Here is a 25,087-nt window from a genome sequence, read left to right as displayed (position 1 = left end):
TTCGGTAGGAAGGAAGGATGAGGGCGGAGAACGACCCTGTCCTTGTGAAAAATAAGATATGGTTCCTTACAGGATAAGGCCGCCAGTTCCGATACTCTTCTTGCGGAAACTATGGCGACCAAAAATACTAACTTCCTTGTCAGTAAAACCAAAGGAATTTCAGCCAACGGCTCAAACGGTTGTTTCTGTAAACTTGACAGAACAAGGTTTAAATCCCACGGGCAAAGCGGGGATTTAACTGGAGGTTTAATACGTAAGACCCCTTGAAGGAAGGTCTTAACCAGCGAGTGGGTGGCCAGCGGCCGCTGAAACCACACTGACAGAGCAGAAATCTGTCCTTTGATTGTGCTTAATGCCAATCCTTTATCCACTCCTAGCTGGAGAAAACTTAAAACTCTATCAATGGTGAATTTGCGAGAAAGCCATCGCTTGGACTCACACCAGCCTACATAGGCCTTCCAGACCCTGTAATAAATCACCCTAGAGACCGGTTTCCTGGCTCTGATTAGGGTAGAGATTACTTTCTGAGACAGACCTCTACCCCTGAGAATCAGGGATTCAGCTTCCAGGCCGTCAAATTTAGATGCCGTAAGGCAGGGTGGAGGATCGGACCTTGCGATAGCAGGTCTGGCCGTAGAGGAAGAGTCCAAGGGTCTCCCACTACCATCCTTAAGATTAGTGAGTACCATGCCCTTCTGGGCCATGCTGGAGCTACCAGGATGACTGGTATGTGCTCCACCCGGATCCTGCGCAGCAGGCGGGGTAGTAACTGGAGCGGGGGAAACGCATAAAGAAGTTTGAACTGATGCCAAGGGCAAACCAGAGCATCGGTTCCGCAGGCCATCGGATCCCTTGAGCGGGACATGAACCTGTCTAGCTTCTTGTTGAGTCTCGATGCCATGATATCCACATCCGGCACTCCCCATTTTTGGCAGAGTGCTTGAAAGGTTTGTGGATGCAGAGACCATTCCCCCGGCAATAGAGTCTGGCGGCTTAAGAAGTCCGCCTGAAAGTTGTCCACTCCGGGAATGAATATTGCCGATATGCAGGGCACATGAGCCTCTGCCCCTAGGAGAATCAAGCTCACTTCTCTCTGAGCGGCCTGACTCCTGGTTCCCCCTTGGTGATTTATGTATGCCACTGCCGTGGCATTGTCTGATTGAACTCTCACCGGGAACCCCTGCAATTTCGACGTCCAAGCCCTGAAGGCTAGTCGAACCGCTCTGAGCTCCAAGATGTTGATGGGTAAAAGCTTCTCTGGCCTTGCCCAAATACCTTGGCGAGTGGAACCATCCACAATCGCTCCCCAGCCCGTCAGGCTGGCGTCTGTGGTCACTATCTTCCAAGCCACTGGGTTGAAAGACTTTCCCTTCAGTAGATTCTGAGGGTCTAACCACCAACACAGACTTTGCCGGACTCTTGATGAGAGTGGCAACGGGATATCCAAGGCCTGTGGCCTTCTGCTCCATGCTGACAGGATGGCTGCCTGCAGGATGCGAGTGTGGCTCTGGGCGTATGGCACCGCCTCGAATGTAGCCCCCATCTTGCCTAGTAGTCTCATACATAGGCGAATAGTCGGTTCCTTCTTGCTTAGAACCAGTAGGATTAATTCCTTGATGGCTTTGACCTTCCTCAGAGGTAGGAACACCCTTTGTTGTTCTGTGTCTAATCTCATGCCGAGATATTCCAACTGCCTTGTGGGCTGGAATGCTGACTTTTCTCGATTTAGGACCCAGCCGAACCTCTCGAGGTATTGGACCGTGAGGGCCACTGCTCGCTCCAAGCCGGGAGACGAGTGGTCTATGACTAGGAGGTCGTCCAGGTATGTTAGGATCGTGACCCCTTGGATCCTTAGCTTGGCTAGGATTGGAGCTAGAACCTTCGTGAACACCCGGGGGGCCGTAGCCTCCATTAGGTTGGAGTAGAAACCCAGCCCCTGTTCCAGGACTGGTACTTCTACTATTACTCCCTGGGAAAGTAGATGATCTAGAGCCGATCTTAACGCGGCTCCTTTCTCCAGATCGTTTGGAATCCTCGACTCCTGGAAATGAGGAGGAGGAAACCTTAGGAACTCTAGCTTTTAGCCTGTGGCCACGGAAGACCGTACCCACTCGTCGGGAATGCTGGCTTCCCAAATCTCCGAAAAGAGTCGCAGCCTTCCCCCCACCTTCGTGGGTGGGGGCGCCCCTTCATGAGGTAGACTTGGGGGCTGGTTTTGCTGGCTTGCGAAACCACTGCCTCTTGCCTCTAACAGCCTGTCCTTCTGATCTGCTGTTGAAGCCGAAGTTTGCTCTTGCAGGAGGCCGTCGATACTGCTTGGCATTAGAGGGCCCCTGCCCAGGGGAGGACTGTCGTTTAAACGCAGGCCCCTGAACCTTCTTCTTAGTTGGCAAGAGTGTACTCTTGCCGCTTGAAATGGTCTGAATGTATTTATCTAGGTCCTCTCCGAAGAGCCGTCCTCCATGGAAGGGGAACCCTACCAGGAGCTTCTTGCATGGGGGCTCAGCCTCCCAGCTTTTCAACCATAAGAGTCTTCTCATATGGATAAGGGATAACGATAAACGTGACGCTTGCTGGATGGAATCCTTGATTGCGTCTACCGTAAAACATATGGCCTTAGGGACATCCGAAAACTCTTCTGCCTGCTCGGCAGGAATAAGTTCAAGCATTTGCTTAAATTGATCTGATAAAGCTTGAGCGACTCCAATCGCAGCCACGGCTGGCTGTACTACTGCCCCTGCAGAAGTGAAGGAGTTCTTAAGTAGTGCTTCCAAGCGCTTATCAACTGGATCTTTGAAAACCTGTACGTTCTCTACAGGGCATGTTAACGATTTGTTAACACATGAGATGGCTGCGTCTACTGCAGGAGAAGCCCATCTCTTGGAAAACTTTTCTTCCATAGGATATAAGACAGAAAATTTCTTAGGTGGTAAGAACACCTTGTCTGGTTTGTTCCACTCTTGGAACAAGACTCCCTCCAATAGAGGATGGATCGGAAACACAGCACTGCTTTGAGGCGCCCTCAGTGAGCCCAAAGCTGAAATCGTCGATACCTGGAGATCTGGTACAGGCAGGTTGAATGCCTTATGGACCAAGTCCGTCAAGCCTTGAATCCACCAGCTCTCCCTCAGGGAGACTGCCCCAGACTCCTCTGTATCCGGATCTTCGATCCCTGAACCTACTTGGTCTTTGTCCAAGAGGTCGTCCAATTCCCCAGAGGAAAGGACCTCCTCTTCCGAGGGTCCGCGCACGGGTGACGGAGATCTATTCCGCTTACTACCCCGCATAGCTGCGGCTATCATTTCTCCCATGCTTCTCCGCATCTCATTTAAAGAGGTGAGCAACACCTCCTCCGTGACCATCTTAGGGTTGGGTTGACTCGCGTCAGCTCCAGCCCCAGATCCCGATGGCCCAAAGGCTCCCTGTGGGGAAAGCAGCGGCATAGCTCTGTCCGAGACCTCAGACTCTGTGGGGGAATCCCCACCTTTTGTACCCTCTGGCTTGTTCTTTGATGCCATGGTACAATACCGAGGCACACCTGCTACTTATTGGTACCTGGGACTTATAAATAGTTAAATGCCCAAACACCTGTTTGGGGAATAAAAAATGTTTCCTCTACCCCAGATGACACTTTTTTTTTTTTTTTTTTTTTTTTTTCAAAAGAAAAAAACTTTTCTTCTTTTTTTTTTTTTTTTTTCAATCTAGGCAAGAAAAAACATTCTATCCCCCTGAGTAGTATTGCCAAAGAAAAGACTATGAGATGGAAAAGAAAAAACAGCCTATTCCTAGGCTAAACCACAATCTTCTGAAGACTGTAGTATTCTTTCTGGCCACTGTGTGTCCTCAGCGCCCCGTGCTTCACTCCAGTCCTTCCTCCCTCAAGCCAAAGTATTGAATGAGCTGTGGCACTAAGGAAGGGCCGCCCCTTCCTTAAACCACTGACCCGCCCTTCCCCCTCAGCTAAAACGGCGCCAAATGCGCCTATAACACGTGCACGCGCACCGCGCGCGCGCCCGCCGACGGGGGGGGGGGGTTGGGAGGAAGGGCCTCTCTGTTCCTGCAGCCGCAGGCCTGGAACACACGAGGAGGTCAGCGTTTTTTTGCCTGCCTTGCAGGCATGAGGAAGAGGACTGGATAGAGCATCGCCTGGAGGCTTGCAGGTAAGCATAGCTCTCTGACACAACACATACATTTGTACACAAAAGGCCCCACTCACAGCTTTTCCAACACTACCAGGGAGGTCACTTTTTATGGGGAATGATAACATATAGAGCCATCCTATCTTCATGATATGTGACTGGTTTGCCAGATGCAATGCATAACCTTAGGCATGTCCCCTGTGACCTCCCAGAAAAAACTTGCTAAGAGCCAAGTTCCGCAAGTTTTTCCCCTTACTTACCTGCTCCATGCCGCAGGACTTTGCCAAGCAAGAGGCCCAATCTTCCCCCATCTCCGTGGGGATGTCTAGACCTTCAGGCCCTGGGAACCTTCTTCTTCCATGAAGGATCCACTGTCCTGGACCCATACAGCACCCTGGCAAACAGAAAACATTAGGCGCCCAAAGGTTTTCTAAGTTCTGGGCCCAGGGTCCAGCTCTCTTAAAAAGAAAGCATTATGGGCTATACCCCAAGGGTTTGGGGTCCGGTTACTGACCACTTTAGCGCTCAGGCTTTTTTGGACAGAACCGGTAGCTCACCTAATCCCAAGGATGCGGAGGCAAGCTAAACCATGACTAACACCTAAGACACTGGCGTAAAAACTGAGGTACTCCTCCTATGGGAGGGGGTTATATAGGGAGGGGCATTTCCTGTTTGAGATTGCCAGTGTCAACACCTGAAGGTACTCCATATAACCCACATAGTAATGAATATGCTGCTCTGTGTCCCGTGATGTACGATAAAGAAAACACAACCTAAATGCTAGCAATAAAAATGATACAATTCATGATTAATAAAGAACATTATTATAAAATCCTAATTAGGGCATGTAATTATGGGGTTTTATCCAGGCAAAAATATATAACAATCATATTTTTTACATCTCTGCAATGTACATTTGCATGGTTTATACCACTCAACATACCAAGGCAAGAAAAGTGATCATATGCAGCTCCACACTAAAGCCCTGTTGTACACATGACCGGGAATCCCGTCGGGGAAAAAAAAAACGTTGGTATTCCCAACAGGATTCCTGGCACGCTTGACTTGAAAAGCTGTGTATACACACGGCCACACAAAATCCTGCCGTTCTTTTGAATAGCAAGAAGGCAGTGAGTAGGGGTGCAACGGATCTGAAAACTCACGGATCGGATCGATCCTCGGATCAGGAGTCATGGATCGGATCATTTTTCGGATCAGCAAAAAATACTTATCGTGTTACACCCAACAGAGTTTTAGATTTCACCGTTATTTTCAACACAAAACTGTCACATTAGCAAGCATGTAAGGTGCCATTAAACGCAGCTATTCACAAAAAAAAAAAAACGTATTTGTTTTTTACCCCAAAAAAATTATCGGAGTACATATTGGCCTAAATATATGAGCGACGCAGTACCGTATCGCAAAAAAATGCTCTGGTCAGGAAGGGGGGTAAATCTTCCGAGGCTGAAGTGGTTAAACAGGGACCTGGACAATGCCATACACTGTGTGAAGGAGAGGGACTGTGTACTGTGACATGCTGTGTATACAGTGGGGGAAGTGTCTCAGTGTAGCACACACATAGACAGTAGAGATGTACAAACACACACTGACAGGTTAAGCCCTCTCCACCCTCCTCTCCCCTCCTAAGGACTCTCATGATCCCCTCACAGCCCCGTGTGATTGTTCCAGCACGGCATTCCAAACAGGCAGGTTAGGGAGAGGGGGAAGAGGAGAAAGTGAGTGAGAGGAAGTAACAAGCTGAACACACACACTGCTGGCTTCGTTTCTCACCTCTCAAATACAGTACACTGGTTCCCGATCCCTCACCTGACATTATCCTATCTGTAGAGCAGAGGCTGGCCATTCCCCCTTCCAGACACTTACTGTGTGATCACGGTGAGTCGGTGACACATCCATCGCTTCTGTCGGGTGCTCCAGGGGAATTCAGTCCCATGCTGTGAAGAGTCACTGGCAAGCACACGGTCTCCACTGGGGTGGAGCAAGATGGCCGCCACTCTGGAGCTAGGCCGAAGCCAGGGACTTTCCTACGGCCGAGGCTCCGGAGCGCTCCGCGGATCGCGTGGTGTGCCGATCCGAACGGGGTGGCCCGTTCGGATCACGGATCGGTGACGATCCGTTCCACCCCTGGCAGTGACGTCATCGACTATGACGAGCCGGTGTCTCGTCACATTCGATGCCATCGCCGCCACCTTGCTACACTTCACACTAACCTTGTATGCTACCGAGCATGCGTAGAAGTGGTATCGAGCATGTGCGGTTTTTACCCAGACGACGAAAATAGAGAGCAGGGTTCTCTGTTTTCCTGATGGGAAAACTGCTAGGGAGCATACACACGGCCGGGATTCCCGGCCAAAAGCTCTCCTGGCAGTTTTCCTGACGGGAAAACCGGTCATGTGTACGAGGCTTCAGATCTAGAGGATATTTCTTAAAGAGATGAGATGCTTGTCAAAGCCTTATGAGCTGGCTCGCACATGCACAGTGCACTCTTTGTTCCAAGTCCATGCTCCCGCAAAAGTTTGAACTCCCTATAGGAATAGAGAGTATACTGCACATGCGCGGGCCTGGCTAGGAAGATTTTGACAAGAGACTTAGCAGCTTCATGGGGAAAATATGTTATTCAATACTGTTGGCTGCAGTGCATACATTTTACAATACAAATACAATTAATAAAAAAAAAAACTCCCTTACTTTTCTCCATAAAACTTTTCAAAAAACTTTTCTTTCCAAACTTCTGTCTTCTTTTCCTTTTCAATTTCTTGTCTGATTCGCATTTGCATTTCTGGAGTAAATTCTCCTAAAAAAAATAAAAATAAAGAAGAAAGACATAAGAAAATAAACACAGGGTAGTTTGGCAGATTTCTTTATTTAGCAAATTCTTGAAAATTAGTTGCAAGTAACAAGTATAATAAATGGTTTTATATGTGTACTGGTGACACATGTCCATCTAAATCTTTAAATATGAAATAAAATGCCCTTTGATACACAGGTACATTTTTAGGTCAAAAGGTTAGAGCTGAAATCCAATAATACATTTTTGAACGTGAGTTTTCTATGACCTATCATGATGCATATCATGAATATTTGAGCCTTTATCGTTAACAACCCATTCGGTTTAAAACAGAAATGCAGGGCAACATACACACACACACACTATACATACACTATATTGTCAAAAGTATTGTGACACCTGCCTTTGCACGCACATGGACATTACTGGCATCCCAGTCTTTTCCGTAAGGTTCAACGTTGAGTTGGCCCACCTTTTGCAGCTATAACAGTAGCTTCAACTGTACTGGGAAGGCTGTTCACAAGGTTGAGTGTGTCTATGGGAAGGTTTGACCATTGTTCCAGAAGCGCATTTGTGAGGTTAGGCACAGATGTTGGATGAGAAGGCCTGGCTTGCAGTCTCCACTCTCTAATTCATCCCAAAAGGTGTTCTATCGGGTTGACCAAGATCCAAAGACATGGATGAGCGAGTTTGGGGTGGAGGAACTTGACTGGTCTGCACAGAGTAAGGACCACCACCCGATAGAACACCTTTGGGATGAATTAGAGCAGAGACTGTGAGCCAGGCCTTCTCGGCCACATCAGTGCCTGAGCTCACAAATGCATTTCTGGAAGAATGGTCAAACATTCCCATAGACACACTCCTAAACCTTGTGCACAGCCTTCCCAGAAGAGTTGAAGCGGTTATAGCTGCAAAGGATGGGCCAACTTAATATTGAACCCTACGGACGAAGACTGGGATGCCAATAAAGTGTTACTAAACCCAGGACCCTGCATTCGCTATATCTGGTCTTTCAGAGTACACAGAAATGCAATTATTTTAGTAAATAGAAACTGCTAAATACCATTTCTCATAAGCAGCTAGAGCAGTCTTATAACTTATCAGTGTCTAGCCAAGCACTGGTTAAAGCTTGTAGGAGGAGTTTTATGACTGTCCTAGGAGACTGCAAGACCCCTGACCCTCTGTCTGGACAGTGCCGATTGGCCCTATGCTGATTACATGCACTTTCCCAAGAAAACAAACCCTCTCTAGCAATATATACCAAACTGAGCATGTGCAGCCTGACTCCATAGACTCTGTGTTATCAGGAAATTATCAGGGAACAGTGGAAGGAGGGGAGGATCATAGAAGCCAGGATTAAACATCCTTTTTACACAATGCACAGGATAAACCCCTTAGGTTCCACAGTGAGTATACCAAGCATGCTTTACTGCATATACAGACTAATTTTACTGTTGTGGGTTTAGCAACACTTTAAAGTTTATGTGCATGTAAAGGCAGGTGTCCCAATATTTTTGACAATATAGTGTGTGTGTGTGTATATATACACACACACACACACACACACACACACAGTATATCAAAAAAGTGAGTACACCCCTCACATTTCTCACACAAGCAAAAATTTACTTTACCATATTAGCCCCTAAAAAAATCTACTCCACCTCCTCTCACTACACTGTACCCCCCATCTCTCCATTTTACCCTAACCTTAAGCCCCCTTTAACCTCACTAAGAATTCTTAATTTCACTGTATTTCTTCGTTAACTTAAATTTTTTTCCACTCTTCCCACCTCTTTGAAAACCCCTCTCCTGTATCTTCATAGCAATGTCTTAGATATTCCATGTTGCGTATCTCTTCTATTTTATCGAACCATTCGCCTATCTTTGGACTTTCTACTTCTTTCCAATTTTTCGGAATCAAACTTTTTGCGGCATTAATCATGTGTATTATTATTGAGTTTTTATAGTCCTTTCTCAGAATATCTACTCTGTGAAATAAACATGTCCAAGGTTCCTCAGGTAGACCTTATCTTGTGATCTCTTTATTGTAGCTTAGTACTTTCTTCCAATAGGTCACTATCTTGGGGCATCCCCACCATATGTGGGCCATAGTTCCCACCTGTCCACACCTCCGCCAACACTCCATTGTTTGTCCTATTTGGTACTTCCCTAGAGTATCAGGAGTTCTATACCACCTAGATATGCATTTATAATTAATTTGCATCATCTTTTTGTTTACTGTTGATCCATGCACAAGTTTCAAGATTCTTCCCACTTCTTGGTTCCTTCCTATGCCAGTGGTTCTCAATCTTTCTAGGGCCGTGACCCCTTGATAAAATTTCCCAAGTTGTGGGGACCCCTAACAGAAAAATTATTTTCATAGCGTTGGCTGTCAGCACCCAAAGGCAAGACAAGTAATTTGTGGCCCTAACTCACGGACATTTAGCGCTCCCCGAGTCCCTTCCACTTATACAGTATTAAATGCCCTTATAGTACATTTGTTCTCCTTTCTTTCCCTTTTATCTCTCTCTCTCCTAATTTCTTGTTTTTTCCCCCATCCCTCTTTCTAGCCATCTTTCTTGGTCTCTCTTATTTTTTCTCTCCTTTTCTTTGTTCCTCCCCCTCTTTTCCTCTCCCATCCATGTATTCTATTTTTATTCCTTTGCTTTCTCCTTGGTGGTAGGGGGAATGAAAAGAGTGGCAGTGCTGGCGGGCAGTTGGGATGAGTTGCAGTGCTAGCGGGGGGTTAGGATGAGTGGCAGTGCTGGGGGAATGTTCTGATCAGCCAACTTAGGTGCTCTTGATCAAGGTCATCTGCAGATCTGAGAACTGTAGTGGGGACCGTTAATGACAACTCTAATCACAGGTAGTGTTAGTCACTGTGTCTCTGGCTTCACTGTGTCTCTAACTCTGTGGTGTCTCGCAGAAGTCACATTTATGCCAAAATCAGGAGATAGGGTCTCCCCTCCAGCCCCTCCCACTTCACATTCCTCACCAGTCAGCTAACCTTCAGTCTCTGCTCCCCACCCATTCCATGAACTGAATGGGCAGCTGTGAAGAGGCTGAGTAGGCGGCTGCAGGCTCCAGGTACAGCCATGCTGGGCAGCCACAAAAAGGCTGGGAGAGTTGTTCGGGCTTCAATCGACATTCGACCCCCAGGTTAAGAACCACTGGCCTAGGCTATAAAAAAGATTGCCAAGACCCTGAAACTGAGCTGTGACACGGTGGCCAAGACCATACAGCGATTTAACAGGACATGTTCCATTCAGCACAGGTTCCATTCAGAACCGTTCTTTAGTCGAACAGGCCTGGCTATTGTCGACCAATGATGTTGAGTGCACATGCTCAGTGTCATATACAGAGGTTGTCTTTGGGAAATAGATGTATGAGTGCTGCCAGCATTGCTGCAGAGACCATACGCCGCACACTGCATCATATTGGTCTGCATGGCTGTTGACCCAGAAGGAAGACTCTCCTTAAGATGATGCACAAGAAAGCCCATAAACAGTTTGCTAAAGACAAGCAGACTAAGCACATCAATTACTCGAACCATGTCCTGTGGTCTGATGAGACCAAGATACATTTATTTGGTTCAGATGGTGTCAAGCGTGTGTGGCGGCAACCAGGTGAGGAGTACAAAGACAAGTGTGTCTTGCCTACAGTCAAGCATTGTGATGGGAGTGTCATGGTTTGGGGCTGCATAAGTGCTGCAGACACTGGGAAACTACAGTTAATTGAAGGAACCATGAACGACATACTGAAGCAGAGCATGATTCTCTTTGAAGACTGAGTCACAGGGCAGTATTCCAACATAACGACCTCAAACACACCTCCAAGATGACCAATGCCTTGCTAAAGAGGCTGAGGGTAAAGGTGATGGACTGACTAAGTATGTCTCCAGACCTAAACCCTATTGAGCATCTGTGAGGCATCCTCAAATTGAAGGTGGAGGAGTGTAAGGTATCCAACATCCACCAGCTTCATTGTCGTCATGGAGGACTCCAGTGGCAACCTGTGAAGCTCTGGTAAACTTCATGTCCAGGAGGGTAACGGAAGTGCTGGAAAATAATGATGGCCACACATTAATGGCTGTGTGTGGCGTTATCTTGAGGGGACAGCAAATTAAAAATTAAACAAGGTGTACTCACACTAATTTACATTGTAGCAAAGTGTATTGTGAGATACTGTGTGTGTGTGTGTGTGTGTGTGTGTGTGTGTGTGTGTATATATATATATATATATATATACATACACACACACACACACACACACACACACACACACACACACACACACACAGTGGATATAAAGTCTATACACCCCTGTTAAAATGTCAGGTTTCTGTGATGTAAAAAAATTACAAGAAGACAAATCATTGCAGAACTTTTTCCACCTTTAATGTGACCTATAAACTGTTGACCTATAAACAGTTGAACAAACTGAAACATTTCGGGTCGAGGGAAGTAAAATAGTATCGTTGCATAAGTGGGCACACCCTTAAAGTCGATGTAAACCCACTCACATCCTTTCTAAACTACTGCCATAGTGGGTATCTATAAGGATATACATGCCTCCTGCATGTATCCTTACCTGTCAAATGTCTCCCCTCTGTCTGTTATGAAACCTGAACTGCAGATTCTGTGCGTGGATCTGTTGTCCAGAGATCAGTGGGTGGAGTAGCGATGTCAGTTGACTCTGCGCCCACTACACTCCCCTTGTCAACATGCATTTTCTCCTGTGTATTTCTTACACTGAACTTCTGCTATGATCACTAACATCCAGTCAAAACCCAGAAAAGTCACCACATGACAGGTGTGAAGCAGCCAATCCTGAGAGAGCTGGAGAAGAAAGGAGGAGGGGATCTCAAGTACACAGAATGTCTCTCTCAGGCTCCTGCATGATATATGTAAATCAACTGTCACTCACAGCAAGGCGAAGAAACGGACTACCATTTCTCTGTCTGACTGTTTTTAGCTCAGTGAAAAAAGATAAAAGGATTGCTCAGAGCTGGATTAACTCTGGCAAGACTGGGCACAGATGACATGAAATCCTATACTGTACAAGGTGCAAGCCTTAATTTTAAAAAATAAATAATTGGGGTTTACATCCACTTTAAAAAAAAAATATTTTGCTGAATCGCCTTTTGATTTTATTACAGCACTTAGTTTTTGGGGTTTCAGTATCATCATGGCATACCTTGACTTGGCAATATTTGCCCACTCTTATTTGCAAAACCACTCCAAATCTGTCGGATTGTGAGGGCATCTCCTGTGCACAGCCCACTTCAGATCACCCCCACAGATTTTCAGATTTAGGTCTGGGCTCTGGCTGGGCCATTCCAAAACTTTAATCTTCAAGTGTAGCCATTCCTTTGGTGATTTGGATGTATGCTTTGGGTCGTTGTCATGCTGAAAGATGAAGTTCCTCTTCATGTTCAGCTTTCTAGCAGAAGCCTGAAGGTTTTGTACCAATATTTAAACAAAAAAGTCAGTGCTGCTACCCATACAGTCACTGGCTGAGTAAAGTAATGAAGAAAAGATGATCCGCACTCCGGTCGATGCTCTTAAAAATTAGTAGTGTTTATTAACAGGCCACAGTGGACAAACGCAAATAGGAATGGTTGATGCATTTCAGCCTATGTACCAATATTGACTGGTATTTGAAACGGTTCATAATTCCCTTTAACTTGACTAAGGCCCTGTTCCAGCTGAATAAAAACAGCCCCAAAACATGATGCTGCCACCACCATGTTTCACTGTGGGTAGAGTGTTCTTTTGGTGATGTGCAGTGTTGTTTTTGCGCCAAACATATCTTTTGGAATTTCGGCCAAAAAGTTCAACCTTGGTTTCATCAGACCATAACACATTTTCCCACATGCTTTTGGGAGACTTCATATGTGTTCTTGCAAAATTTAGCCAGGCTTTGGATGCTTTTCTTTGTAAGAAAAGGCATTCTGTCTTGCCACCCTACCCCATAGCCCAGACATGAAGAATACAGGAATTTTATGTTGCAGCCTCTCTGACCAGTTTTCTTCTTGTCTTTTAAATCAAATTTGGAGGGAAGTCCAGTTCTTGGTAATGTCACTGTTGTGCCATATTTTCTCCACTTGATGATGACTGTCTTTACTGTGTTCCATGGTATATTTAATGCCTGTGAATTTTTGTACCCTTCTTCTGACTGATACCTTTTAACAATGAGATCTCTCTGATGCTTTGAAAGCCCTCTGCAGTCCATGGCTTCTGCTGTAGGATGCGACTAAGAAAATGTCAGGAAAAACCTATTCGAACTGCTGAAATTTATTTAGGGTTAATCAGAAGAACTATAAATGACGGCAGGTGTGTTTTGACTCATATTTAACATGAGTTTGAACGTGATTGCTTAATTCTGAACACAGCTACATCCCCAGTTATAAGAGGGTGTGCACACTTATGCAACCACATTGTTTCTGTTATGTTTAGCCTCTGGCTTTAATGCTTTGAGTCGCTGACCAAGAAAAAGTGTAAATACGTGAAAAGTCAGAGTAAAGATTTTAGGTACTGAGGCAAGACTCAGGATGACAGCCAGGACACTAACATTTGTAAAATGAGATGACAGCAATGGCATACATCAGTAATCACACTCTTTCCAGTTCAAATTAATAAAAGAACTAAAAAATCAACAACAACAAAAGCAAATCAATTATGCCCAGTATATAGTATTTCAGATCTACCCCTCAGATTTACAGCGACTGCACTTTCAGTGCAATTTCAAGTGTAGTTTGCACTTGTAGTGCAAAGTGGATTTGTCTTTCGTAAATGACCCCCAAAAGTCCCAAATGCATTAACAAAAGTCTACATATGCATTGCATAATTTGTTTCTAACAAACCCTATTACTATTTCATTGTTTACTATCCTCAAGAAATTTTCAAGACAGCTCATCTAAAATAGAGAAAAAAAAAAGGAAGGAGATTTGAAAATAAAAGCCCCACCCCTTAAGGCCCTGGGTTTTTCTCCAGCATGCTGTACAATCTCTGTGCTGGCATTCCCCTGGCAGCGTTGGTAGTGGCACTGACTGACCCTTCTTTGGTGCCAATCTCATTTTTCACTAAGACAAAGCCACATCATACTTCTGATGCTGCCATCATGACTAGCATTTGGTCCAGGAACTAGTGGGGGCAGGGGAGGTATTGGCCAACAAGATTTTGTAATATTATATTTAAATAAAAAAGTAGTTTGGATCCAAAAAATATCAAAATTGGCTTGAGTCAGCTTTTCATCCCACTGGTTCAAAATCCTAGCAGATTTCAGTAGAAAAGAGGCTTGGCAAACTATTAATCTATTTTACTTTAATTTCCTATTCCAAAGTAAAATATTTTTGACAATTTGTAAAGACTGTATACACACAGTACACAGGGATCTGCACAATACCTGATAATTACACACGGTGTACAAGCCATGAGAAACCCGCACATTTAATGCATCACTACAATTTAATTAGTCATATTAAAAATTATAAAATGTTTAACTGCTGAATGTTTGAATACATTTTTGACGCAAGGAAACCCCTAATTTAGGTCTCTCTGGCCTGTGCTTATGTGCACATATGTTTATATATGCAAGTTAAAAAACTATTACTCCTGATCTCCTCTAGTGTGCTGTTGGTAGATAGGGAAGTAGGTTCTGTGTCAGATTGGACATTATTCATTGCAAGCACATGTGCAGGCAGGCAGGAGTAATGACTTGTACCCGAGATTCAGATACTACAGGCCACAGTCTTCTATAACAGCATTTCTTGCAAACAAGGTACATAAGGGTAATTATATGTTTGAGATGCACACTATTATGATCCAGTATCAGGAATTAACTTGGTTATCCTTTAAATAAACAGCTCCTAGATCAGATATCAAGTTCTGCTTTGTGTATCAATTACATAGCAATGTTAGCAGAACAAAACAAAAAAAAGATGACTTTTTACCTTCTGACAGTCTTTGCTTCCAGCCTTGCGCAGCATATGCAAAGAATTCATTATTCAGTGCAGAATTGCTAAGACGTAAAGCCCCATCACTTCCCATCTGGAAGAGGAACATGAGAAAAGTTATGACTGAAGTGGCCTTTTTGTAACTAGAATGGTTTCTCCATGCTCAGCAAAAGGTCTGTTGAATAAATTTAGGAATAAATGACCAACACATAATATAATAAAATGGCAAAAATTTTCAATTATGTAGCTAGAATATAAAGACAGGTAGCAATATATGCCATGTTGATATGGGTAAAATTTTTTTTTAAATTAAATTCAAAACAATATTAATATTCTATACCTTACATTCATAACATTGTGTGATGTTACCTGCAATCAATATGTTATTTATGTACACAGAAAAATCAGCCATAACATTATGACCACATACCATGACCTGTCAAGTCATGGACTCTATTAGAGCTCTGAAGGTTCGCTATGGTGTCTGGCATCAAGCCATCAGTAACAGATCCTGTAAGTAGTGAGGTGGGTCCTCAATGGGTCAGACTTGTTTTTCCGGCACCCACAGATGGTCATTTGGAATGAGATTTGGAGCATTTAGGATCAAATCAACAACTTGAACTAGTTGCTGTGTTTCTCAAAGCATTCTTGAATTCATCAGATCAGCCACTTTCTTCCATTGCTCCTGTGGTCCAGTTCTGAGGCTCACCTACCCATTGTAGCCGCGTTTGGCTGTGAACACGGATCAGTCTATGGCTACACATTCCTCATATGTAGAAAACTGCAAAAGCAATACACTGTGGGCCGGATTCAGATACCTGAGCGCATCTTTATACCGGCGTAACGTATCTCCGATACGTTACGCCGCTGTAACTTTGGGCGCAAGTTCTGTATTCAGAAAGAACTTGCGCCCTTATTTACGGCGGCGTAACGTATGTGTTGCGGCGTAAGGCTGTATTTAAATTTGACTTGACCCTACGTTTTTTACTTTTTTTTTTTAACGGCGCATGCGCCGTCCGTAAAATATCCCAGTGTGCATTGCGCCAAAGTACGCCGCAAGAACATATTGGAATCGACGTGAACGTAAATGACGTCCAGCCCTATTCGCGAACGACTTACGCAAACGACGTAAAATTTTCAAAATTTGACGCGGGAACGACGGCCATACTTAACATAGGATACGCCGCACATACCCCTCATATAGCAGGGGTAACTTTACGCCGGAAAAAACCTAACGCAAACAACGTAAAAAAAAAAGCGCCGGGCGGTCGTTCGTTTCTGAATCGGCGTAAATACAAATTTGCATATTCCTTGCGTAAACATACAGAAGCGCCACCTAGCGGCCAGCCAGAAAATGAAGCCTAAGATACGATGGTGTAAGACACTTACACCTGTCGGATCTTAGGGATATCTATGCGTAACTGATTCTCTGAATCAGGCGCATAGATACGACCTCCCGCACTCAGAGATACGACGGCGTATCAGGAGATACGCCGTCGTATCTCTTTTCTGAATCCGGCCCTGTGTGTTCTGACACCTATCTGAACCAGAATCTACTTTTTCAGAAATTTGAGCTACAGTAGCTCTTTTTTTTCACTGGACTACAGAGGCCAGCCTTTGCTCCCCACGTGCATCAAGGAGAGCCTTGGTGGCCCATGACCCTGTTGTTGGTGTTCCTTCCTTTGGCCACTTTGGGTAGGTCCCGATCACTGCAGGCAGGTTGTCACTTGCCCATATGGAAAGGGGATGAATGTCTGAAGCAAAGGTGTACAACATGTGCATAGTTATTATCTAGGATGGCTTTCAGACATAGAATACTATCTATGTATAGATCTACCTTATTTAAAGCCCAAGAAAATTTGTTATACAGAGTCACACAACAGGGTTAAAACTAAACAAAGTACAACTAGTTAAAGAGAAAACCAATGGACTTTCAATGTACAGGTTTGTACCTTAATATCAATGCCAAGGCCTACTAGACAGGAGCACTTTTATGTCCCCTTTACACCAACGTCAAGCAGTATTCTGCACATTGGTATGCAGTATTCAGTGTGTTACCATGCTTTGTATAAAGAAACAGTTTTTTCTCTGTGACATAAGTGATTGTACTGTAAGAAACGTTTTTACCTTTATTTTAGTAAATTATGTGGGAAGATTTTTTTTTACTGATCTTTACAGCTTGGCACACTGGTGGCAACTGTCTAGCAATGTATGTTCCATGTCAAGCAGGATAACTGCCCTGCTCTACTTTCTATATGGCAAAATATATTCTCTTAGGCAGTTGCACATAATATAGAAGGCCCTACCAGCTTAAAAAAAGGACCAGCACTATTGCTGCTATAGAAATGAAAATATTACTACAATACAAGCAGCACCACCAGATACTTAACTTTCCTGTCAGTAGTAGTTTATAATAGGGTTTTCAAAATAGATAAAAATGTGTTCACTACAGAGCACCTTTGCAGTCAGCAATAAAGGCAACACAATTAAATAATTCTTGGAATATGATCAATGTTTTGGTCCTCAACACTTGGAAACAGTTATCTGAAGTCCAAATGAAAATCTACTCTCTGAAGTGCATTCACTGCACAAGCAGTTTTCCATCCTTATGTTTTCTTTGTTACTTACAAAGCCTTCACAGCATGTACTAGAAAGAATTCAAGTAAATCAACCTTGAGATGCGGAGTAATTGTTACGATCAATATATCTGGTGCATTTTTGTTGTTCTCACTGCGATAGCTGATCTGAGCAGATCAGGAGAGAGAGTTTCTACAAGTATTTTCAGTCATTGTTAACGCTCTGTTCAACAGAATATTGAAGGAAGGGGCTGACAGTAAAGAGCGCACAGTTCTACCTCACACAATTTTCAGCTTTAAAAATGGTTGTATGAAATACAAGACAAAAAATAATTAAAGACAGACAGTGCTGTTATGCAAGTAGAAAGACTCACCTGTCTATCTACTTCCGGGAGTAAGAGAAGGAGGTACTGCTGAAAATGTTGAGGTAAAGATGCAAATGTATGTTTGTTTATTAAAGCCCTCAGGTTAGTGTTCACTAAAATTGATCCTGGAGTTTCAATGTCAATGTCTTCTGCTTTGGTCCATTTCAAGTGCCCTGGAGTATGAAAAAAAGTTGATAAGACTAATTACTGCAAGAATAGAGGTCGACCGATATGGGTTTTTCTCTGGCCGATGCCGATATTTAGGAATCGCGGTGGCCGATATATGATGCCGATTTTTTTGGGCCAATTTTTTATCCCCCCCCCCCCCCCTTCATCTCATAAAATCTAACAGTTAGACCCCTTTCACACTGGGGCGTTTTTCAGGCGCTTTTGGGATAAAAATAGCGCCTGTAAAGTGCCTGCAAAACTGCTCCCCTGCAAGCCCAGAGTGCCTCACTTCCTGGTTCCCTACTGTGCATGTGCGAGTCGCGCTGCGAGATCCCACTGGTCCCTGCTGTCTTCTGGGACATGTGCGTCTCCCAGAAGACAGCGGGGGCGGAGTAGGTGCCATATGTGGCGTAGGTCACCACAGTCACCGCGGTGATCTATGCCCGAAAGAGGGAGCAAATACCTGGGATTACGCAGGTATCTGCTCCCTCCTCCCCCCTGAAAGGTACCAAATGTGACACCACCGGGGGGGTGGATTCCGAAAAGCGGAAGTTCCATTATTACTCTGCTAAGTAATAAGTGATACAGTAAATTTCTTAAATTTAAACATTTGTTTTAAACACAACAAGCCTCGAATCAGTGCACTTGTATGTATAATTTAGATTAAAAAAAAAAAAAAAAAAAAATATATATATATATATATATATATATATATATATATATTAGGGCTGTGCAAATTAACTTTTAATTAATCGATTAATCTTTAATTTTTTTGATCGATCAAAATCTTTTTGATCGATTAAAATTATTTTGATTGGTACTCACCTCTCCGCTGGCTTCTGGGCCTTCAGGGAGTTCCATCGGAGGTCCAGTAACGTCACAGACACTGGCAGGGCTTGCCGTGTCCATCTGAAGGGCTCCTTTGCTGTACCTTCATATCTGCATGCCGGCGGGACCTTACTACTGTATCTGCCACACGCAAGGGCTGTTACACTTCCCTCTATCACTTCCCGCTATCAACCTGGGATTCTATAAACATCCACTGGGAGTTGTGATAGTTCCCTTCATGGGACATCTACATGCCGACAGACTGATGTTAACCTCTCCTCATCTGGATTCAGCAGTGGTATCGTTGTACACATTTTTATACCAGTATCATACTTGGCTACATGTTTTTATGACTGCTTTTGGTACCGTTTTGGTATTACTCGCACCATTTTTACAGTTTATGTAGCTACATTTTATCTCCAGTGCAATATTTATTTGGTTACCTACTTGAAGACTATAAAAGTTTTAATGCTATTCCCATCGAGCGCTGCCTTTGTGTGTTTTTTGTATCCTGCTATCCATTTTTCCAGTTGTTGGTAGCTGTACTGGGAATCAGTCTGCAAGGAGATCAGCTAAAAGTAATTGGATCTGTATGTGCGCTATAATTAATCGAAATTAGTCGATTAAAAAAAAACCGATTAATCGAACAGTAACAGCCCTATTATATATATATATATATATATATATATTATAATCCTAAATACACAAAAACAGGTAATCAAAACTTTTAGATGAAAAAAAAAAAAAGATTTTTCTCATTTAGTATTGTTTATATTATTTTTTGCTTTGTTTGCGCTGCACTGTTTTTCACGTTATATGCAAATACTGCCTTATCAAACCGTTTGAGCAAAAGTGGTTAATACTGGTTGCAGAAGTCAAATTTGCGCTACTGTGCCTTTTGAACTGGTTCAGGTCATCTATGGAGATTTTTGAGTACCTTCGTTTTTGCGTGATCACGGGTGCACACAATTTTAAGACTTAGCATGTTTGAGATTTATTTACATAAGTGCAAGCCCTTTATATTTTACCAAAAAAATTATTTACAGTCACACAAATATCAAGCTACACAAAAATCAGCAACTATTATCTTTTTACTTTACATAGTCTCTGCTTTCAGAAAATATATAATGATCTAGGGCAGACCTGGGCAAACTACGGCCCGCGGGCCGTATACGGCCCGGCGGACCTTTTAATCCGGCCCACCCCCGCCGCCGAATTCGCCACTGCCACGTTAATCACCGCGGCGGGGAACATTACAGACAGCGTTCGTTTGAACAGCTGTTTTCCCCGCCGCGCATAGACACTCCCCCTTGGACGGATCTGTCCAATCGCGAGCAAGGGGGAGTCACATAGACACTCCCCCTTGCTCGCGATTGGACAGATCCGTCCAAGGGGGAGTGTCTATGCGCAGCGGGGAAAACAGCTGTTCAAACGAACGCTGTCTGTAACTGATAACAGTAGGCAGGGCCGGGAGGGTGCCAACACATGCAGCCACTTGTGCCAACACATGCAGCCACTTGTGCCAACACACACAGCCACTGTGCCACCATAACTTGTCGCCACTGTGCCAATCACACGCAGCCACTGTGCCAATCACACGTAGCCACTGTGCCAATCACACGCAGCCACTGTTCCCATCAAACGCAGCCACTGTGCAATCAATTGTTGCCACTGTTCCCAAACACAGCCACTGTGCCAATCACATGCAGCCACTGTGCCAATCACACGCAGCCACTGTGCCAATCACATGCAGCCACTGTGCCCATCAAACGCAGCCACTGTGCCAATCACACGCAGCCACTGTGCCAATAACACGCAGCCACTGTGCCAATAACACGCAGCCACTCTGCCCATCAAACGCAGCCACTGTGCCAATCACACGCAGCCACTGTGCCAATCACACGCAGCCACTGTGCCAATCACACGCAGCCACTGTTCCCATCAAACGCAGCCACTGTTCCCATCAAACGCAGCCACTGTTCCCATCAAACGCAGCCACTGTGCCAATCACACGCAGCCACTGTGCAATCAATTGTTGCCACGGTTCCCAAACACAGCCACTGTGCCAATCACATGCAGCCACTGTGCCAATCACACGCAACCACTGTGCCAATCACACGCAGCCACTGTGCAATCAATTGTTGCCACTGTTCCCAAACACAGCCACTGTGCCAATCACATGCAGCCACTGTGCCAATCACATGCAGCCACTGTGCCAATAACACGCAGCCACTGTGCCAACACACGCAGCCACTGTGCCAATCACACGCAGCCACTGTGCCATCAATTGTTGCCACTGTGCCCATCACACGCAGCCACTGTGCCATCAATTGTCGCCACTGTGCCCATCAAACGCAACCACTGTGCCATCACACGCAGCCACTGTGCCATCACACGCAGCCACTGTTTAATCAATTGTTTTTGATTAAACAGTGGCTGCCTGTCCCCAGCCTCTGTCCCCCTCCTGTGTCATGTCCCCAGCGTCTGTCCCCCTCCTGTGTCATGTCCCCAACGTCTGTCCCCCTCCTGTGTCATGTCCCCAGCCTCTGTCCCCCTCCTGTGCCATGTCCCCAGCCTCTGTCCCCCTCCTGTGCCATGTCCCCAGCCTCTGTCCCCCTCCTGTGCCATGTCCCCAGCCTCTGTCCCCCTCCTGTGTCATGTCCCCAGCCTCTGTCCCCCTCCTGTGTCATGTCCCCAGCCTCTGTCCCCCTCCTGTGTCATGTCCCCAGCCTCTGTCCCCCTCCTGTGTCATGTCCCCAGCCTCTGTCCCCCTCCTGTGTCATGTCCCCAGCCTCTGTCCCCCTCCTGTGCCATGTCCCCAGCCTCTGTCCCCCGCCTCTGTCCCCCTCCAGTGCCATGTCCCCAGCCTCTGTCCCCCTCCTGTGTCATGTCCCCAGCCTCTGTCCCCCTCCTGTGTCATGTCCCCAGCCTCTGTCCCCCTCCTGTGTCATGTCCCCAGCCTCTGTCCCCCTCCTGTGTCATGTCCCCAGCCTCTGTCCCCCTCCTGTGTCATGTCCCCAGCCTCTTAGCCTTTTGGCCCGGCCCTCCAAAATATTTTTAGTTTCTCATGTGGCCCCATCGAAAAAATAATTGCCCACCCCTGATCTAGGGGTTCATGTAATTTTATGGCCAAAAATTTGGATTGGATGTGTGCACAAAATTTTAATAAATCGCTCTAGTGTCAAAGTGGTTAGGCCCTTACCACCAGTGCCTCACAGCTCTTAAATAGGTTTCTGATGCCAGGAGGTGGGACGGGGTTTCTGATCAAGTGACCACCGCGAATGCCTGTCACAGTGGTCACATAATCACAAAGCTCCTGATCGCAAGTAGAGATCGGGAGCTTTCCGCTAGCCACCGCTAACTGCCAGGAGCGAGCAGGGCATGCACTCTTGGCACAGCTTTCTTTACATTCTGCTACTCATATATGCGGCCTGCATATATGCATACTGCTAGCGTAAACAGGCTAAGCAAATAAGATCCTGCACTTTACACATAAATGTCAATATTATTTTCTTTGATATAAGACCACTATTACACTTCAATAAATTCTGCGATTTCAAAACTCTATTGGAAATAGCATATGGCTGTGGGGATTGCATCTTTTGTGTCTTATCTATGTTAGCCATCTTTTGTGCATGCCATTTAACAGAAATATTCAATACCACAGATCCCCTTTAATCATTTAAACCAAAATACATAAAAAAAGTGTGTTGAAAAAGAGCCTAGTTCTCATGCATTAAATTATTGCAATGTACTCCTGTGCCCTCTATCACTGAAGCCAACTGCACTAAGACTAGGTACACACAGTGACAATCTCTGAAAAGCAGTCTGTGGTGGAATGCTTTTCAGAGTATGGTAGAGCAGCAGCTTCATGGGTTTCAGGAAGTGATAATGCCACCTCCTAGATGATTTTTTGCTTTTTCATTTTTGCCAATAGACGATTTTGCATGGAACTAACTGCAAGCAAGGCGTTCCATTTACATTGATTTTAATGGGCTAGTCTGATAGGTGATGCCTCAAACTCAACAGGCAGAGTTAAGTTGCAAAGTATTTCAGCCAGGGCATGTGTACCATTCCCTGGCTGCCTTATTAAGGTTTTGTTGGTAGTCAAGAGGCAGTAAAAACCCAGCCAAACTGCCCCTTTTTGAGAACAAGGCCTGAGGTTTTTGTCAAAAATATTAAATCTGTCAACGATACTGAATGAATGAAAGACATAATTTCTGCTTTAATAATTGCGATTCCACAAAAACCTGGTTCTACATAAATTAATTTGTAGAATCAAAAGAATATAACATTCTACTTCACACCACTGGTGAAAAGACCATACCCTCTCTCCTTCATCCTTAATATGGCTGGACAGATCTAATGCAAGTGCCCCCCCCCCATTCATAAGTTTAAGATTATTTACCCAAAATATATATTTTTTTATCTGCTATACAAACTTTCCTATTGAGGCCTTTTTTTTATAGCACAGAAGGTGGCAAATAGCCAGGAGACTGACTAAACCAACTTATAGGTCTTAAGCTTCATGCCGTCATAAACCTGGGACAGAAGCATGATAGTTTTACTCTGTAATGCTGACCATACACTGGTCGAATTTCGAAATAATTTTCTTTCGAAAATCGTATCTAAGAGTTTTCGTTTGAATTTCGCACCATTAGTGAGCTACAGCAATCAAATTTGAGTAATCGGACATGTTGGATTTTTTTTTTAAAAACAAACAATTTTCTAATCAATGATGGGAGAATAATGCGAGAAATGTAATAGAAAAAGGAGTGCAAGAAAAGAAAACTCCCGGAAAAGAAAAGAAAATTCCCAGGCCACAAAAATTATTTTCTATAGAAACATGGGGTGAAATTGAAGGCTTGGTTGGCCGAATTTAGAAATCAATGGTGGCACCATCGGATCAAAAAATAAATAAAAAAAACTGATTTTGAAAAGAAAAGCTTTACCCTAGTAACACATAGTAGCACGTCTGGTGCATTGATTGGTAAATGATTTTAAATCCATTTTTGCATTTTCAAGATCTAGGTTTAACCACTTCCTGCCCGGCGTATTGTAATATGATGTCCGGGCGGACGTCATATGACGGCCGGGGATTCCCGGCCGCATTGCTCGGGACCCGTTGCGCATGCCCGCCGGGCATCCGCGATTGCCGGCAATCATGGCAGGACCATGTCCTGTCAGAGGTGAGGAGACCGATGTGTGTTCCCAGTACAGAGGAACACAGATCGGTCTCCTCCCCTTGTGAGTCCCCTCCCCCTACAGTTAGAATCACTCACTAGGGAACATATTTAACATGTCCCCTAGTGTTAACCCCTTCCCTGCCAGTCACATTTATACAATAATAATTGCAGTTTTATAGCACTAATCGCTGTATAAATGTGAATGGTCCCAAAAACTTGTCAAAAGTGTCCGATATGTCTGTGGCAAAGTCACGGTCACAATAAAAATCGCAGATCGCCACCATTACTAGTAAAAAAAAATAAAAAAAAATAAATGCCATAATTCTATCCCCTATTCTGTAGATGCTATAACTTTGTGCAAACTGATCAAATACGCTTATCGCAATTTTTTTTTTTTACCAAAAATATGTAGAAGAATATGTATCGGCCTAAAATTATTAAAAAAATAAAAAAAAAAGTGTGATCTTTATTAAATCAAAAAGTAAAAAATTGTGTTTTTTTCAAAAGTGTCGCTCTTCTTTTGTTTATAGCGCAAAAACTAAAAACCACAGAGGTGATCAAATACCACCAAACTAAAAGCTCTACTTGTGGGGGAAAAAAACAAAGATTTTATTTGGGTACAGTGTTGAATGACCGCGCAATTGTCATTTAAAGTGCGAAAGCGCTGAAAACGAAAAATTGGTCTGGGCAGGAAGGGGGTGAAAATTCCCTGTATTGAAGTGGTTAATTAGCAATTTATCATATGCCTACTGTTCTTGTTTTTAAAAAAGGTTTATTTTAAACTTTTTTTAAAACCTATATTAGACTGTGAACACATATTTGGTATAATTATTTATTTAGAGTAAGCTCCCAAAGCATTTTTATAAAATTAAGGTGCAACTCCACCTATACCTGGTGTATATGCACTGCAGCTTTCAACAGTACCTTTGTCGTTTTTTTTTGGCACTTTTTCTTCAATTACTACTCATGTGAGTCTGTCTTAGTACTGTAGTTATTTTTCTCTGAGCCATGGGTACATCCTTCCACTGCCCCGCTTTCTATTTTCTTGTACAGTAT

General features: G+C 44.2%; 1 protein-coding gene across 2 annotated transcripts in view; it reads right to left on the bottom strand.

Moving 5' to 3' along the window:
• Positions 1 to 25,087, bottom strand: part of ASXL3 (ASXL transcriptional regulator 3) — a 187,741-nt gene that overhangs the window by 35,591 nt on the left and 127,063 nt on the right. For both annotated transcript variants that reach the window (XM_040354131.1, XM_040354132.1), the window contains 3 exons: positions 17,859 to 18,022; positions 14,906 to 15,002; positions 6,849 to 6,954 (listed from right to left, as the gene is read on the bottom strand). In XM_040354131.1, the coding sequence (XP_040210065.1) occupies positions 6,849 to 6,954; positions 14,906 to 15,002; positions 17,859 to 18,022 (367 nt within the window). The remainder of the gene's footprint in view (positions 1 to 6,848; positions 6,955 to 14,905; positions 15,003 to 17,858; positions 18,023 to 25,087) is intronic.

The sequence above is a fragment of the Rana temporaria genome, chromosome 5, assembly GCF_905171775.1.
Source record: "Rana temporaria chromosome 5, aRanTem1.1, whole genome shotgun sequence".
In the NCBI taxonomy this organism is placed as follows: domain Eukaryota; kingdom Metazoa; phylum Chordata; class Amphibia; order Anura; family Ranidae; genus Rana; species Rana temporaria.
The sequence above is the reverse complement of the archived record's forward strand: the minus strand, read 5'-3'. Positions and strand labels throughout refer to the sequence as shown.